Source organism: Bombina bombina, chromosome 6 (genome assembly GCF_027579735.1).
Source record: "Bombina bombina isolate aBomBom1 chromosome 6, aBomBom1.pri, whole genome shotgun sequence".
Taxonomy (NCBI): Eukaryota; Metazoa; Chordata; class Amphibia; order Anura; family Bombinatoridae; genus Bombina; species Bombina bombina.
The window spans coordinates 546216303-546234779 of record NC_069504.1 but is presented as its reverse complement, the minus strand read 5'-3'; the positions used below and the strand labels follow the sequence as shown (position 1 = coordinate 546234779).

The 18477-nt window shown below is 37.7% G+C and overlaps 1 protein-coding gene across 2 annotated transcripts in view; it reads right to left on the bottom strand.

Moving 5' to 3' along the window:
* The window catches only part of MAPK6 (mitogen-activated protein kinase 6), a 134533-nt gene that overhangs the window by 36757 nt on the left and 79299 nt on the right, over positions 1-18477 (bottom strand). The window contains exons 1-3 of one of the 2 annotated variants that reach the window (XM_053717479.1): positions 12315-12468; positions 6962-8116; positions 3915-4059 (exon numbers count right to left, since the gene is read on the bottom strand). In XM_053717479.1, coding sequence (XP_053573454.1) covers positions 3915-4059; positions 6962-7516 — 700 coding nt within the window. In that variant the 5' untranslated portion in view covers positions 7517-8116; positions 12315-12468. Of the gene's footprint in view, positions 1-3914; positions 4060-6961; positions 8117-12314; positions 12469-18477 lie in introns of those variants that run through there. The other variant, XM_053717480.1, reaches the window with a different exon arrangement.

Genomic DNA, 18477 nt, shown 5'->3' with positions numbered 1-18477 from the left:
ATCCATCTGGTCTCTTTCTTCAAAAAAATCTTTGCACTATCGCCACCCATGTACTGTAGATCCTTCACGGTATAGCCAGCCTCCACAAAGTGTCAAGCTACAGGCTGATCCAATGTTCACTTCTTCAGAGATGCATAGCTGTTCGATGGTTAGCCAGTCTCGTTTCTTGCATCATCTTTAGTCTTACGACATAGAACAATCCACATGAACAATTAAGGAGCTAGATAATGTACTTTGCTGTACATGTCAAAATATTTAATTTCAAATTTCTTGGATTTCAATGGGTGTTGAAAAACTGCTCCTGTTAGCATGCTGTTGCAAGTAGTGCAGCTAACACATCTGTAACATCCTCATTTTTTATTCAACACTAAGGTTCATCCACTTTCCTATCATCAGTTTTAACCTAAATATCTCTTAAACTGTTTGTATGTTTCTCTCGATGGTCCCCATTTTTTAAAAGGTAATGTAGGACCTGTAGAGACTGTCAGCCATTCAACACTTGCCGTTACTGGGGTCTTGTCAGGTGACTATCTAGTCATGAAGGACATTCTTGGTAACTCCTTCTCGAGGGTTCTCCATACTCAAATCATTCATATTCATCTCTTAAAAAGGGACACTGAACCCAATTTTTTTCTTTCGTGATTCAGATAGAGCATGCAGCTTTCTTTTTTTTTAATTATTTATTTATGACAAAGACAGAGAAGGTTGCTACAATCTCGGTTACCAAGTATAAAAACATGTGTCACAGTGAATATACATAATATATAAATACATGAAATTTTAAGCAACTTTCTAATTTACTCCTATTATCAAATTTTCTTCATTTTCTTGGTATCTTTATTTGAAATGCAAGAATGAAAGTTTAGATGCCGGCCCATTTTTGGTGAACAACCTGGGTTGTTCTTGCTGATTGGTGGATAAATTCATCCACCAATACAAAAGTGCTGTCCAGAGTTCTGAACAACAAAAAAGCTTAGATGTCTTATTTTTAAAATAAAGATACCAAAAAAAAAAAAAAATGAAGAAACGATAATAGGAGTAAATTAGAAAGCTGCATGCTCTGATAAATACTATTATACTAACAGCACGTAACCTCATTTTTAAATCATGGAAAGCATCTTCTGCACCTACTATGGCCCAATTTAAAATGGCACTGTGTAACCAATTCATAACAGAACAGTTTAATGTACCATTCCCTCAAGATAAATACTTAGAAGTATTTTTTAAAAAATGGGAGCCATTTGTAAGATCCCTGCCCTTACTACAACAAAAAAAATTAATCAAACCATTTAGAAATTCGGAGTTTGTCCAGATCAATATCTTAGTGGGCCACTTCCCGGAAGAGTGGGTAACGGATGCCGAGTGAGGTGGTTTGAGGGGGGGAGGATCATTATTTCTATTTCACTTTTTTTGTTTTTTTATTCCTCATGGTCCTGGTTGATGTGGTTCGTCTTGTTCCAATAGGGGGGGGGGGATAAAAGGGGGAAATCTCCGAGACAAAGAAAGACTAGTTATTGTACAAAGGTTTATCTGGTTACCCTATGCAATTTTTTATGGTTTACTTCTATAATTATTAGTGCCCTAAATAACTTTGAATGATTGGAATGATGTACGGGCACTCTTTCTTCTTTAAATCAACCTATATGGCTTTTTACCTAAGTATGTATTTATATATTATGTATATTCACTGTGACACATGTTTTTATACTTGGTAACCGAGATTGTAGCAACCTTCTCTGTCTTTGTCATAAATAAATAATTAAAAAAAAAGAAAGCTGCATGCTCTATCTGAATCACGAAAGAAAATTTGGGTTCAGTGTCCCTTTAATGTCTAATAATTTCTGTTTCTATCCCCGCTTCAAAAAGCGTATTATCATTTAATCGATTTGTCTCTCCCGTACTCCTGGATCTGTGTTGTTCACAATTACCCTCTGAAATTGGGCTTTGGGAATATTGCATATCAACGCTGGAGGATGACAACTGGTAGCATGAAGAATAGAGTTTCTATCAGTGTTTGTCCCCATGCCTTCCTCAGTTTTGAGTACTCTAACATCCAGAAAGTCAATAGTCATGTTGCTCAAATTGTATTTAAATTGTATGTTGCTCAGTAAAGAACTCAAATGTTCAATCCATACAACCAGTTAAGGGGAGCTGGGTCATGTGGTTTTCAGAGGTGGTGCAGGGCATCTGATGCATAATGCAAGGGAATATGCTTTTTGTGACTATAGGGCTGACAAAAAACTGCATGGTAATTTGAGATTTATTAGAATCTACAGGAATCATACAGGTTCAGTTTGAGAAAAACTGAAAAATAAAAATGGAAAATGAGATAAATAATTTGAGCTGTTTGGCATTTATAGGGTTACTTAAAGAAATGCTGTGGGCAATTGGGTTGGGTAAGGTGTACTTACTTTAATGCTAGGAAGCAATGGTACAAAGAGGAGTGCAGAGGAATCTCTATCAGTGTGAGCAGTACTAATAACTAACAGAAGTCCAGATGTGCTGAGGGAGGGGTGGAATTTGGTGCACAGCATAACAGGAAGCAGCTGAGAGGCTGCAGAGTTATGTGCTGGAGGAGTGAGGTGTTTGTAGAGAGCAAATGTGGATTGAAGAAGAAAGGAGATAGTGGTTAGTTGATGCAGGGGTTAATAAATGCTGCTGTGGTAAAAGGCACTTGTTTTTGATAGTTATGCAATATTAAAAATAAAAATGGTGCTGAAACAATTTTGTTGCAATATTGAATGTGAAATTAATGGATTAGCACCACCTTCTGGTCAACCTAAATAACACATCTCAATACTAAGAATTAAAGGGATAGTCTAGTTAAAATTAAACTTTCATGATTCAGATAGAGCATGCGTTTTAAGCAACTTTTTAATTTTCTCCTATTAATTTGTCTTCGTTCTCTTGGTATCTTTATTTGATAAGCAAGAATGTAAGCATAGGAGCTGGCCCATTTTTGGTTTAGCACCTGGGTAAAGCTTGCTGATTGGTGCTTATATGTAGCCACCAATCAGCAAGCGCTACCCAGGTGCTGAACCAAAAATGGGCCGGGTCCTAAGCTTATATTCTTGCTGTAAAAAAAATAAATAAAAAAAAAATTATGATATCAAGAGAATGAAGGTGGCGCTCATGCAACTTTGTGCCTGCCTGGACAAACTATGGAGTCAAAATGGCGGCAATCAATTTAATTACCTCATGTGTATAAATAAAAAAAAAAAATACAAAAAAAAAAAGAGGGTTTTTAAAAAAAAAAAAAAAAAAAAAAAAAGTGTCCCCCTCCCCAGAAACGCCCACATAAGTAATTTATCTATAGGAAAAATATGTATTTGCAATAAGAGGGTTCCTTTAACCTTTTATCTTGAGGTCTATATTCGTCTCCCCTTTAATTTGTTCCCAATGATCAATTTTACCTGATGCATTATTGTTTGCCAATATCTCCTTTAGCTTTCTATCTGTATTTGAAATAGTTTATTTTACATAAGTTTCTATACTAAAAAAGGGACAGTACACACCAATTTTCATATAAATGCATGTAATAGACACTACTATAAAGAAGAATATCCATAGAAAAATTATATATATATATATACACACACATTGTTAAATTCTGTTATATGCAATATGGTTTGTTGGATCTCAAGTGACATTATGAACTGCTGAAGCAGTGATCTAATGTCCACTAATTTGCATTAGGAATCAAAGATGTAAGCAGACACCTCTTGGTGGCACACTTTAAAAAAAAAAAAAAAAAAAAAAAAAAAAAAGAGAAAAGAAAACCCCCCCCCCAAAAAAAAACCATGAACTTTTTATGCACGCACGAAACAAAAGGTGGGGCAAAAACAAGCAAATAGACAACAGCATCTATTTTAATACAAAATACATTATATTTAATTTGTAGTATTTCAACTAACCTGCAAACAGTGTTTTTCCAGTCAGCATCTCGGCAAAAATGCACCCTGCCGCCCACATGTCAATTGCTTTTGTGTAATTGTTGGGGGAAAGTAAAAGACGTGGAGATCTGTACCATTTGGTAACAAGTCCTTCAGATAGATGACCCTAAAAAAAAAAAAAAAAAAAAAAAAAAAAAAAATAAGTAAATTAAAAGATCTATGGCTTTTTCAAATATGTCCTTTTGTAGGACTACAAATTTCAATAGCTACAATATAAACAGACATTACACACACTTACAATATATGATACCATATGGGAAACGTATTTAAAAGACCCACTCTTTTTGCTGCCCATTCTTTGTGTGTATTTCCCAGGTCCAGGGTGTTAAAGGGACACTGAACCCAATTTTTTTATTTTGTGATTCAGATACAGCATGCAATTTTAAGCAACTTTTCAATTTACTCCTATTATCAATTTTCTTTGTTCTCTTGCTATCTATATTTAAAAAGCAAGAATGTAAGTTTAGATGCCGGCCAATTGTTGGTGAACAACCTGGGTTGTTCTTGCCGATTGATGGATAAATTCACCCACCAATAAACAAGTGCTGTCCAGGGTACTGAACCAAAAAATAGCTTAGATGCCTTTTTCAAATAAAGATAGCAAGAGAACAAAGAAAAAGTGATAATATGAGTAAATTAGAAAGTTGCTTAAAATTGCATGCTCTATCTAAATTACAAAAGAAAAAAAAATTGGGTTCAGTGTCCCTTTAAACTGCCTGGGGACCTAATAGTCTGCTGCCCCATATACTACTGAGAGTATTTGACAGATCCTGCAGTGTTAGTCTGCACTGGGACCCGGTAATATGAAACCTTGCTGGGTTAAATAAAAAAAAGGTATGTGGGAGTGCGATTGAGGTTTTGTTTTTAGCATAGTGCTGCCACTGAAGGAGCAGAAGTGCTGACTGAATGAGGTCCATATACAACTGGTGACATCGCTATTGTATAAGAAGCTCACAGGAGATCCCTTTTCATTAAAGCCATACATAAGCATTTTAAAAAGATGGCTTTGATCTCCAACTTTCTGAAAAATCTTGTGAAGCCCTGGGCTAAAATCTAACAGAAAAAGTGGACAATTATGCATTTAGGATTCACAAACCCAAAGGAGGACTATGCACATGATGTTGCGCTATATTAGATCATATATATACCCTGTTTCCAGATGACTAAAATTGCTCGATTAAAGGGACACTGAACCCAAAAAATTTTTTAGTGATTCAGATAGAGCATGTCATTTTAAGCAACTTTCTAATTTACTCCAATGATCACATTTTCTTTATTCTCTTAGTATCTTTATTTGAAATGCAAGAATCTAAGTTTAGATGCAGCACATTTTTGGTGAACAACCTGGGTTGTCCTTGCTGATTGGTGGATAAATTCATCCACCAATAAAAAAGTGCTGTCCAGAGTTCTGAACCAAGAAAAAAAAGCTTAGATGCCTTCTTTTTCAAATAAAGATAGCAAGAGAATGAAGAAAATTTGATAAAAGGAGTAAATTAGAAAGCTGCTTAAAAATGCGAGTTCAGTGTCCCTTTAAGCGATTGGTGATTCATTTTATAAAATAGAAAGAGGAATAAAAACAAAGTCACAACTTGAAGCTTTAGGATAGTGTTTCTCAACTCCAGTACCTCCAAGACATTGTTTCTCAACCTGTGGAACATGTACCCCTGGGGGTACGTGGATCAGTGGTAAGAGGGCCTCAGTGGCTTACATGTTTTTTTTTATTTTTTGTCCTGTGCCACGGAAAATCAGTTCTACCCTTAAGCACCTCTAGAAGGCCAGATTTGAATTGCCTGCCTGGGCTGATCAGCTGCTCACTCACTTAGATCTGGCCAGTGATGGAAATTTGAGGCCTGGAGTGGCAGGTAAAGTGCGTATCACTGTGTAAAAGTGAGACATGTTCCAGATATAGAGATACAGTGAAATATAAGGAAAATGTGCCAGGTAAAAGTGTTCTATACTCATGTGCGTCCCACTAAAATAAGCCTGATCAGTGGAAATGATGCAGGTAGATGTGGAAACTTAAATATTAGTTTGTTTATTATTTGCTGCTTTTATATTTCCAAATGTATTTGCTGCATTTGCTTTCAGGATTTTTAATTAATTTTTTCTATTTTCAGCAATATATCTATGCAGGATTGCCTCTTTTCTTTAACTTAATATTTACATGTTACAGTTAGTGTACTTATGGCAAAACCCTAAAGGGTTACTTGCTTTAAAAAAAAAAAAAAACACTTGTGAAACACTGTTCTAAGAGACCATATTTAAAGAATTTTCCACCAGAGATGGAACCTTTGAACAGCCCAAACAGGGCTGAAAATATATCTTAGTTAGGGATACATGAGGGCTAGAGCTGAAAACAAGGTTTAAGACAGTGGGTTCAGCAGACAAGAGGTGTCAGGAGAAAATAAATGTATTTGTTTCAGGGACAAAACTCAGAGGACGTTTGCCTCAGAAATATCACAAACAAAATTCCCCTTTGTCAAATCTAATGAGCATGGCATCACTATTGCCATAACCTTAAAGCAAGCAATGTCTTGGTTGGAGATATGAATTGGTTTCAGTACACATTTCCTGCATGAAGCTATTATAAAATGCAGTAGTGAAAATAACCCTCCCTGCTTCAGACATACAGAATTTGGTTTACAGAAATGAAGGGCACTGGGATTGAGGCTGGACATGCCTGGTCTAAATTAAACCAATCATGCATTTTTAAAGCATGGACCTGCTGGCACTCACTTTTCTGGTGTGTAATTATACATAGTTGTAGAGTTCAGACTATCAAAGATTTTCTTAAATCATAAAGTCAACTGCACCTAAGAAAATATATAAAATTTTGTGCATATCGACTACACAAAAAGACATGGGATACATCCATTATATTAATGTTTCAGTGCAATCTAACTGGCAAATAATTGTAAGCTATCAAACCACCTCCTCAACAGGCAGACTGACCATATGTGAAATCAACAGTTTGTTTATAAATTGCAGATTTGCATGCAAATACCCACCTTATGAGAATAATGAGGATCCATGATACGAGCAAGACCAAAGTCTCCAATCTTTACCACCAAATCTTCGGTATTTATAAATAGGTTTGCTGGTTTGAGATCTCTGTGTAGCACATTAGCTGAATGAATATATTTGAGACCACGTAACAGCTGGTACATGAAAAGCCGAGCATGTTCTTCACGTAATGGGCCTTGCTCAAGCAATTTCGAGAGATCAGTCTCCATGTATTCCTGTACTATGTAAACACAGTTTAGCTCAGTTAGGGAGGTCACCTCATCCGTTAACTGACATCCATTAGGGCCAAGAATTTCAAATACTTTCACAATGTTGTCGTGGTCAAGTCTTCGGATAATTTTGATTTCACGCAGGGCATGTTTAACACTCTGGGGATCTGTCAAAACAATTTTCTTCACGGCAACTCGCTTATCACAGTCGTTGTCAACGGCAGAAAAAACTAACCCGTTACCACCATAGCCAAGGGGTTTAAGGTCCATATAGCGAGATCCCAAATCAAAGCCGTGAATGTTCATGAGACTTTCAAACTTTTCTGCCATTTTGTTGGTTACTACTTTCTTTATCTCAACCTTTTAGCCTATACCAAATATTTGAGCAACCACTGCTGGTGACTAAATAATAATAAAAAAATGCTCTTACTTAGAATTGACTCCTTTTATTTTGATTGCATACCAGCCTGCCAAGCCTGGTGTCTCTCACAAGCAAGGACCCTACACTCAGGAATATTGACTAGAAAAATTACAGTATTCTTAAGAGATGCAGCATTCCAGAAGACCTTAAAGAAAACACTCACAGGAACGGAAACGGAATGAAATGACATACTATGCACTCGGCTCTAGTGTGCAAAACAGATTAACATTTAACAAAAATGTGAATAAATATGCCAAAATGGGCTTTTATCAACATCCTCCTCACAGTGCAGATACATTCAGTGTTAAACTTGTCCTGAGCAGCGACATATGGAGCTGGTAAGCACCATAAATTATTTTATTCTGATTTTGTTTTACTTTTAGGTGCAGTGCATTCGAAGAGGAAACTGTGACAGAACTTATATTATAGAAGAACGTTGTTAATGATCAGGTGGCTCCAGCTCACCACAATCACAATCGAAGCTGCTATCCATTTTATATTCTGAAAACCTAGAAGACAAAAAAAAAAGAGACTACAAGTTAGCAATTATTCATTCTTAGTCAGTTTTCTTAATCTTCCAAGCAATTGTAGTTCGCAAAAAAAGGTTCATGAAAGCCAAAATTACATTTTCATGGTTCAGAAAGAGTAAGCAATTTTAATAGAGTTTATAATTTAAGGTCAAATTCCCCTTTTCCCTTGGCATCCTTTGTTCAAAAACATACCTAGGTAGGCTCATGAGCAGCAATGCACTAGTGGGAGCTAGATGTTGAATGGTGTTCAGCTAGCCTCAAATAGTGTTTTGGTAATCTGAAGCTTACTTTTAATATATGTTTAAAAGATCACTAAAGTGAAAGTTAAACTTTCATGATTTAGATAGCGCAAACATTTAAAAACAACTTTCCAATTCACATTAATGATCTAAATGCGCACAGTATTTTTAAATGCACACTTTGAGGCACCAGCTCCTACTGAGAATGTGCAAGAATTCACAGAATATACGTATATGCATTTTGTGATTGGTTAATGGATGTCACATGGAAAAATTCAAACTAAGTGCTTTTGTGTTGTCTCTTTATTGATTATGCTATTCTACTGTGTTTAGTTGTCCTTTAACCCCTAATATAAATATATATATATATATATATATATATATATATATATATATATATATATATATATATATTTATATTTTTTTTTTAAAAAAAAGGTACAGATTTTTATTTAACCAGAAAAACAGACATAACAAAAATAGAGCATATTCTGCTATGTGAAGAACATTGGAATGTTAAATACAATTAGGTTTGCCTGCGAGTATGGTTGTTCATTTTCTACCCCACTTTACGAGCTCCATTGAAGTCTATGGGGGAACATGTTAAAGTGTTCGCGATATTTGAAGTTAGTCTCTTTGCGTGGGCAATTAAACTTGTAATACTAGCATAATGCGACACGCAAAACCTCCGAGCAAGCTTAACGCTTGAGCAGGAGTGAAAAATTGCACTTCACTCGTAGCCTAGTCCAATATTGGGCATTTTTACATGCCTCTTCTTCATAGCAAAAATGTAATAAAAACGTACAGAGATCAGAAATAGGACTCAATTTATTTAAGGGCCAGTAAACCCACAAAATAATGTTATATGACTCTGCACATAGTGCAGAATTATATAACATCAGCTTAGCACAAACTTTGTACCTTAAGATTTCAGTAAAAAAATGCTACGAAATTTACTTTCACAGTACGCTGCTCCTGGCTCTACTGAGCGGGTCTGTTTGTTTCCCCTAAGCGCATCGGACATGCTGTCTATTCACAGCCAGCCCGACCGCGCCATTAAGCTCAATGTAACTCGCTCCCACTCTGGTCTGGTAGCAGGAGCGAGTTACATCGAGTTTAATGGAGAAATCGAGACTGCTATGAATAGACAGCGCGCCCGATGCACTTAGGGGAAACAAACAGACCCGCTCAGTAGAGCCAGGAGCGGCATACTGTGAAAGTAGATTTCTTAGCATGTTTTCACTGAAATCTTTTAAGGTACAAAGTTTGCGCTAAGCATTTCAGGCTCACGCAACTTTAAGCAGTGGTCTTAACCTCTCCATCACCTAAAGTAGGGGCGGATTTTAATTTAAAATGATTGACAGCCCCAGCTTGTATGCTTTTGGCCACATGGGAAGTTGTTTAAAAATTCAATGTTCTATGTGAATCATGAAAGTTTAATTTTTACTTTACTGTCGCTGTAAGACTATACACCCTGCACTAAGTGTGTTTAACCCCTGCAAAAGGGGTTAAATCCAAGTGCTACTCGTAAGACGCAGAGCACTGCAGGTCTAGAGCAGGAAAACAGCAGTGGTCCAATCAGCAGCGCTAACTGCACATCTGACTCTTGCAACTAGCACTGTCAATTGGATCAGTGATAGTTTCCACTCCGGACCAGCAGTGGCACTTTGCAGGGGTTAAACACACAATAGTGTATGGCCTATAGTCTTAAAATGACATGCTCTAATGAAATAGGACATATAACTTCAAATATTATGGCCCTTTAATTATTTTCCATAATGGATCCCTGCAATATATAAGCAATTTAAATGTGCTAAAGTTATGGTAGACCCTAGCATTAAAAAAGCTAGTATTCACCAACAAAAATAAAAAAAAATGAAAAGGGTGCCTGCAGTACTCTGCAAGTTCAGAGTAGCACTTGGGTTTAACCCGTTTCAGGAGTTAAACACACAGTAGTGTAGGCTCAATAGTCTTAAAAAGAACAGTCTAGTCAAAATAAAAATTTCATGATTCAGATAGGGCATGCAGTTTTAAACAACTTTCCAATTTACTTTGTTTTCTTGGTATTCTTTGTTGAAAGCTAAACCTATGCAGGCTGATATGCTAATTTCTAAGCCATTGACTGCCTTATCTCAGTGCATTTTCGCAGCTAGACAGCGCTAGTTCACGTATGCAGGTCATGATGCAGACACTTGCTGAAGAAATGTAATTTTTAAAAAAGGTGGGTTGATATCCTAACGCAATATCCAAAGGAAGCTAAGGCTTGAACTGATTTTACCCTAATGACTCAAGAAAGCACACAGAACATCAAATGTGGTGTTATTTTCTATAGTGCTGACAGACTGATAATTTTGAATGGTTATTCATGTATGTACCTTGACACAATCGTTTACATACAACAATATGTAATGTTATAGTGCTTCTGCTAAAACATTATGATCAAAGTCAAACAATACTCAGCAAAATACCATCAAGCTACCAATTCTAACTAGAACCTTGCAGCATTCCAGGAAAGTGCATCCTTATGTCCACATCTTTTATGATTCAACTTCAACAATGAAGCTTGTTACCACGGTAGCTTTGACGTCATCACTAGTGACACAGGTTTGTTCCGGGTAGTCACATGGGAATTCCCTGAATACATCTATTTACACACAACTTCACTGTTTTCTTGATGGCTTGACTGTAAATTATCTACAGAACAGCTGTCTTGCAATATAATTTATATATATATATATATATATATATATATATATATATATATATATATATACACACACACACACACACACCATCTACAACATTCCCTACATACATCAATGGAAACTTGTATTATAAATGTTTGTAAAGCCTAATAGAGACTCTGCCTCAATGATGGATTTAAAACCATTGCAGATAATCACTCATTTAATGTATGGCATAAATAAAGCGATGCCTACGCCAACACGTTGCAGATTTTGTTTTCATGAACACTGAGTCATCACAAAAAAATACTCTCCCACTCGTGATGCATTTCTCTTCCCCGCAATATAAAGTACGCCTACGATTATGAGAATTAAAAACTGCTCCCTAAATGTGAAAACTGAAAATCTACGTCCACAATAATGTAGTATTGTTTGCTAGATACGTGGTGCTCTCAAGCTAAATGTATTATGCTTTAGGTGTTGGGTTGAATAACAAAATGATATTAAAATTACTAGATTACATTTGTCACCGTAGGACTCCCACTACCAAAATAAAATGAGCCACCGTGGTCTACAACGTGTCACCAGTCCCTACAGCGGAAATAGCGTAAAGCCATTGGTTGCTTCCAGGGACAGCCCATTAGCAGCCCCCTTGCTTACTGACTCCGAGTCCCACGTCAATCACTGCGCTACTATGCTGCTCTTTGTATTCTCTACTGATTTTACGCAAAGGTCGCAAGCCAAATAAAGGCCGGTTACTTCCGTGCCGCCAGCTGAATGCATTCTCCCCTAAATCTTCTCCTTTTTGCTAAAGTAGGCAAGATTGTACATGTAATATAAAACGCTTTAACAGCATAAGCAAGCTATAACAGTTGTTACTATGAATTCGGCTATATGCGATAGGTAAATAACGTGTAAATGAATGGGAAAGAAGATCTGTCCCAAGGGCAGAGAGATGCGATGCACACAAAATGAAGCTGAGAACACAGGTGGCTTGGTACATCCCGAAACGAAAGAAAAAGGGACAATGTCGTCGGTCCCCGTTAGACAAAAAGCTTACGAGGAAACTACAGGAGCAACCAGCGTAAGAAAGGGCTGCACGTTGGTGAATGAGTCGCGAACAGAGACTTGCAATGGGGGTCATTCTTTGTTAAGTTATCACGACGTTGTCAGTCACACAATGGACACAGCCGGCACATCACACAACCGGTTATAGAGGACACAGCCAGCATTGCTGGAACACAGATTACTTACTGGTCTGGGCAGGTTCATAATATGGAGTGATGGAAACACAAGCGTAAAACAAAGGAGGCTTCGCTCTTCCTCCCAGTCTGTTCTACGTCTTGTCTCCTGATCTTTGCCGCAGTCGCCATGTACCCGGACTGACTGCTGAGGGAGGAGAAAGGCAGAGGAAAGCGAGCAGCCACCGCCTCCTGCGTCATTAGCCCGGCCCTTGCAGGCACCGCGTCACCTGGGCGGGAGCGTTCAAACTGGTGCTGCGTGCTAAGTTTAGACTCTTTTGTGGGGGAACTGAACGCTTTATTTTAGCATCCTGAATAATTTAGTCGTACTGTGTTTAATTTGGTAATAGAGCTTGCAAAACGCACTGGAAAAAAATGTTGAGGTTCAAAATCCCCTCAGCACTGCCTTTGTCCAAATAGCAGTATACTGTACTTCTACTGATGCAGGCACATTTCGCAACACTTGTTATAACAATGAATGGTTCGTTGTAGGTAACAGACGGAAAATGTCTCTTTATCAAGATAGCTATAAAAAAAAGTGTCAACATCAATAGAAGAGACTTGTTTGTGAACAAAGTGTAAATCAAGAACTTTGACCCTCGCAATCTATCTATCATATTGTTGGCTGGCCAGATTTGAAAATCACAGTAACGAATGTGATATTCAAACTGCAAATTAGCTGGTAGGCTTAATTCTCTGGGGTCAGATTCTCTACTCAAACTTGCAAAAGCACCAACAATAAAAAGTGTATGTATATTTGAATTATAGTTCCAGATCACAGGACTGGTGAAAAGCCTTAAATGTGAGGCCAGAGTGCAATGCAATTTGATTTACACCAGTGTAGGAAGTATAGAGTATATCATGGAGCCTCATATGCAAAACCCAAAATTGCAAGCCATGTTGTTTCTGCTACAAGACCTGCATCTGTGGAAAGGTCATAGGTGGCCCCCTAGGTAGGCATGCCACTGACTGCCATAGTGTGATTTTGAATTGTGGGTTGCAGCATATTATACCATTGTTTTTTATGTTTGGCTATCCAAATGATTTTTAATCTAGTATATAGTCAAAGCAGTTTTTTTCATGCCGCTCAAAATAAGAAAATGGCTGATGAACCCATCAAGAGCAGGCATGTATACATATGATCCAATAACCAGCTTTATTTTTATCTGGAGCCACTTTGGACTGTTCCCAGAGTGAAACTTTCATTTTGTGTTCTTATTGACACCAACCTAAGGTATAACCCCACAGCCCTTTCACTATCTTGGTTTCCCTCCAGTATTAAAAAAAGTGAAACTTGCAGTACTCAATCTTCACTTTAGATCTTAGCCAGCTAATAATGTGATGAGCTCACCCAATTAAGGGCCAGATAATAAGTGAAGCGGTATTTAACTCTCCGCTTGAGTGCTAACTTCTCTAGATGTAAGCTTTTTGTGTGCATCATTTAGTGCTCTCGTGTTACAAGTTGAAAGTAAACTGGTTTCGCTCACGCACTACCCTGATGCATGTAAAAAGCCAAACTTAGAATATCGCATGCACAATAAGGTATTCCCCCATAGAATTCAATTGAGCAAAAAAGTGAAAAAAAACACCCTACTTGCGTGCAAACCCGATTGCCTATTCTCAAGTGCGTTAACCCGACATGAAAATATTAATTTTTCACATTCCAATAGGAATATCTATTTATAAATACTTGGAGCATATTCCCTATTCCCATATGTGCAAAACATTAGAATGTGAAATATTTACAATAAATACACAGTAAATGAATATTGTATAAATATTCTGTTACATGTTTTCATCTACTTAACTGCAAAGTGCTCTAATGCATACACACACACACACACATATATATATAGAACAGAAGAGGGAAGGGCACGCAGCAAAAAAGTCCTCTCTGGTTTAGTTTGTAGGATGAACTTGAATGTAAGAGAAGGAAAAATGCCAAATGGACACTCACGTTTTTCAACCTCAACTCCTATGAGGCATGGAATCAGCACCAGAGGGCATAAAGCCTCTAGGGAGTGCAGACCAGATCTCCTTGCTTTCCCAGCAGTCGCTCTCTTTTTCCAGATCCAATCCTCACCTCCCCAACAGAAGCTGAACCGTTTTGAGAGGGAGAGATAAATCTTTGCAGAGTGTATCTATATGCACCCAAACAGGGAGAGAAATACTGGGCAAGAAACGGCTTTGTTAAAGGAACGATTTATTAAACATATAACATAAAACAAATGTTAAAAATACTATTGATAGTATAGTGTGACAGACGAACACTCATTAAAAACTCTCCAACAGTAAATGAGAGAAGACAGAGGTGTGCCGTAGCACTGAGTATCTGAGCTAGTGAGGGGGCGTGGCATGATGCGTTTCACGACGCTATTGGTCGCTTCAGAGGTAGGGAACACCCCCCCAGTCCTCTTATTTATATCCTGCTTGCGTCACTATCTAGTACTTGGCCATTACGCCTGAATCCATCTTTATTGTGGGCAAAAATGATCCATCCACCGCTCTCACTAGGCAGATTGGGAGTACATTACTGGGATGTTCTGCTCTTAGCTCTCACTGCAGCTGTGATAGCTCTCATATGAAGGTGGTAAGAAGGGATAGCCTTGGATTTTGCCCTCCCTTCTGAAACGGTTAATCTTCTGTTGAGAGGTGAGTACTATACCTGCAAGAAAAGAATGACTGGGTGCCTGAGGGAAACGGAGCTGAGATCTACAGTGGCTATATGCCACACAGTGCTTTATCCATACCTCATAAGAGCTGTGTTGCACGTGAGTGTTCATTTGGCTACACTGTTTTGAATAACTTTCAAGTTATCTGATATACTACACTAGGAAGGACTTTTTTGCTGTGCGCCCTTTCCTCTTCTGTTATATATATATATATGTCTATATTGTATACATGTCTATTTATGTGTGTATATGTCTGTAAATACATATATACACATATAAATACATCTGTACATATATATATATATATATCTACATACATATAAATATTTAGACATGTATATGTATGTATCTCAATGTTAAAGCCCCTTGCCTTACCTGAGACATCATATCTTTGAGAACAACCAAAGAAGAAAATGGGGAAAATCAACGCCAATACTGAACAAGTCCTTATAGCTCACAAGGCGTACACCAAAAGCTTATAGCTTGATTTGTAGTGTGACCCAGTGACATCAGAGTCATTTCACAAGCGGTCATAAATCATCATTTCACAACACAGGATCCTAGTGCTACGATAGCAAAACATATAAAAAGTCTTATTCGGTAATAACTTTGAATGGGTGTCTCACCACCAAAAGCAGAGTCCCAAAAGACTTACACTGTGTTGAGGTCACATTCGATACCGCTGTAAAGTATGGGGCCCTTCTCGTGTTACTCGCTGTAAACTTGATTTTACCGCAGTTTGGCGTCCTCGCTCGATGCCGCTCTGGTCCCGCCCTCCTCCTGGATACTTCCGCGGGTAGAGCCTATCAGGCACAAGCAGACGACTATGTCGTAGTGGATGAACTGCCAATCAGTGCGCTCCTGTATCGGGAGCCAAAAGGTAACACAGGCTGCGTGTAGAATCCATAGCACTCACTGGTGTCCGGTCACGGATATTAGCGTAGAAATGGTGTACAGGATAAAGTTCAGGCAGGTGCCGGTGCTCAAACAGACTAAAGATATAGTGCCAATAAACAAAGAGAGAGCAAACCAGCTGTAAAAATAAAACGTAGTGTTTATTCAAAAAATATAAAAACAGGATCAAGGAGACATCCTTTGAGAGTCATGAACACCTTGGGGCTGGCAGGCTTACGCGTTTCGGCATTATGCCGTAGTCATAGCATAGTTTGCCAGTCCCAGGTGTATAATTTATACACAATTCTGTTAAATTTCATTGGTTAAAAATTGAAGGACATGTTAATAAACCAAACACGCCCACAAGGTGTAACTATTACATGTCCAGGACAGAACAAAGTAATTGATAGATTATAATGCAAATGTAACACACTGCAAACAAATACAGGAATATAGATTAAATGTAAGTAGATCAATTCCATAATACATATGCCAATAGTTAAATGAAATAGGAACATTATAGGCATATTATGTTAATATTTACTAAACATGCATGTATAATGAAGTAGTGTCCGTACATGACTAGATTGTTCATACGTTATTTTTACACTATAGGTATTCTATGTATATTGATACATAAAAATAGTAATATGGATGACACTAAACACTGTACACAACTAGTATGAAAAAGACATTCATGTACACCACTTTAGAAGCAATGAAGCATATCGAAGTGGAACAATATCATTAACTCAAAATAACAAGCTTTATAAAAGAATATGTAGATATATATACACGTCAGAAATGTCTAGTAATATATTAATATGCATAAATGTATGGATAAATATCTCATACATATAGAACAATTAGATCTAACAGGTTAGAAACATATATATAGATAGAGAGGGAACTGTACATAGCCATTCATGTGCGTTATTATACTATCATACACCATATCAGTAGAGGGAAATAGGGATATAGACAGTGACCTGTTGTTCAGAACATACTGTGGGGAAACCAAAGACCCAAAATAGATGGGATGGTAACAACCATATCATTCCCAATAATTAATAAGATCGAATTCAGAGTTCAAACCTTTAGGTACTTTGGTTTCAAGTTTAAAAATCCACAGCATTTCTCTTTTGTTTAACAGGATCTCTCTGTCACCCCCTCTACGTGGTCGAGGTATCATATCGATAGGTTGCCATGAGAAGCAGGACAAATCCTGTTTGTGGAATTTGGCAAAATGATTTACCAAAGGTGTGGTAGATTTTCCCACACGTATAGTGGAGAGATGTTCTCTCACCCTGGACCTTATGTCTCTAGTGGTGAGACCAACATACTGTTTTCCACATTTAGTGTATGTTACGCAATAGATAACAAACTCAGATGTGCAATTGAGACAAAAATTTATCTCATAAGTTTTACCAGTTACAGTAGACCTGAAGTGGTCAGATACAATGAGGTATTCACAAGCTCCACATCTGGAGCTCCCACATCTGTAGGACCCCTTGCTAGTTAACCAGGCACTACCTGAGAACAAAGGTTTTTTAAGAACTGTGGGAGATAGTATGTTGCCTAGAGTGCGATTTCTGCGATAGGAACATCTTAATCCTTCTTGTACACAATCAACTAATCTGTTGTCAGCAATGAGCATGTTAAAATGGTGTTTAACAATATTGACCACTTGCTCATATTGAGCACTGTAGTCTATTACAAATGTTACTCCATTATTGGCAACAGTAGTTGTTTTCTTAGGTTTATCCTTTAGTAACTCAATTCTGTTCAATCTAGAGACCTCCCCATAAGCTCTATGAATAGCTTTACGTGGGTAGCCCCTTCTCTTAAGTCGGTTACAGACATCATCCATTTGTACCTTACAGTCAGCCTCATCCGAGCAATTCCGCTTAGCCCTGATGAGCTGTCCCTTCGCAATTGCGTAAGGTACAAATTTAGGATGACAGCTAGTGGCATGTAATACGGAATTGCCCGAAATGGGTTTCCTGTAGAGACTGGTGTTGACTTGGCCCCACTCTGTACCACTTAGTGTTATATCAATATAATTGATACATTTCTGATGTGTTTCAAAAGTAAATTGTATACCCACATCGTTGGTATTAAGATTATTGACAAATAATGTCAGCTCACTTATATCACCTTCCCAGACAATAATCAAATCGTCTATGAAACGACGATAAAATGTAATGTTGTGCTTGAACTCATTTCTCTCTCCAAAGATGTGGGACAGCTCCCACCAACCCATAAACAGGTTGGCATAGGAGGGGGCAAACTTGGCCCCCATAGCTGCCCCACATCTCTGGAGATAGAAGACGTTCTTAAATTCAAAGAAATTGTGTGTTAAAAGGAACCTAAGGACACGAAGAATGTAAGTCTGAAATTCACAGGAGAGATCTGACCATTCCCTCAGAAAGAAGGCAACCGCCTCCATCCCTCTATCATGAGGGATGGAGGAATATAGTGCTATAACATCTATAGTTGCCCACCTGTAGATATCAGACTTCCATTCCAGATCTCTCATTAAATTGACCAGATGTTTCGTGTCTCTAAGGTAGCTGGGAAGTGCTTCTACAAATGGTTGTAGAATCATGT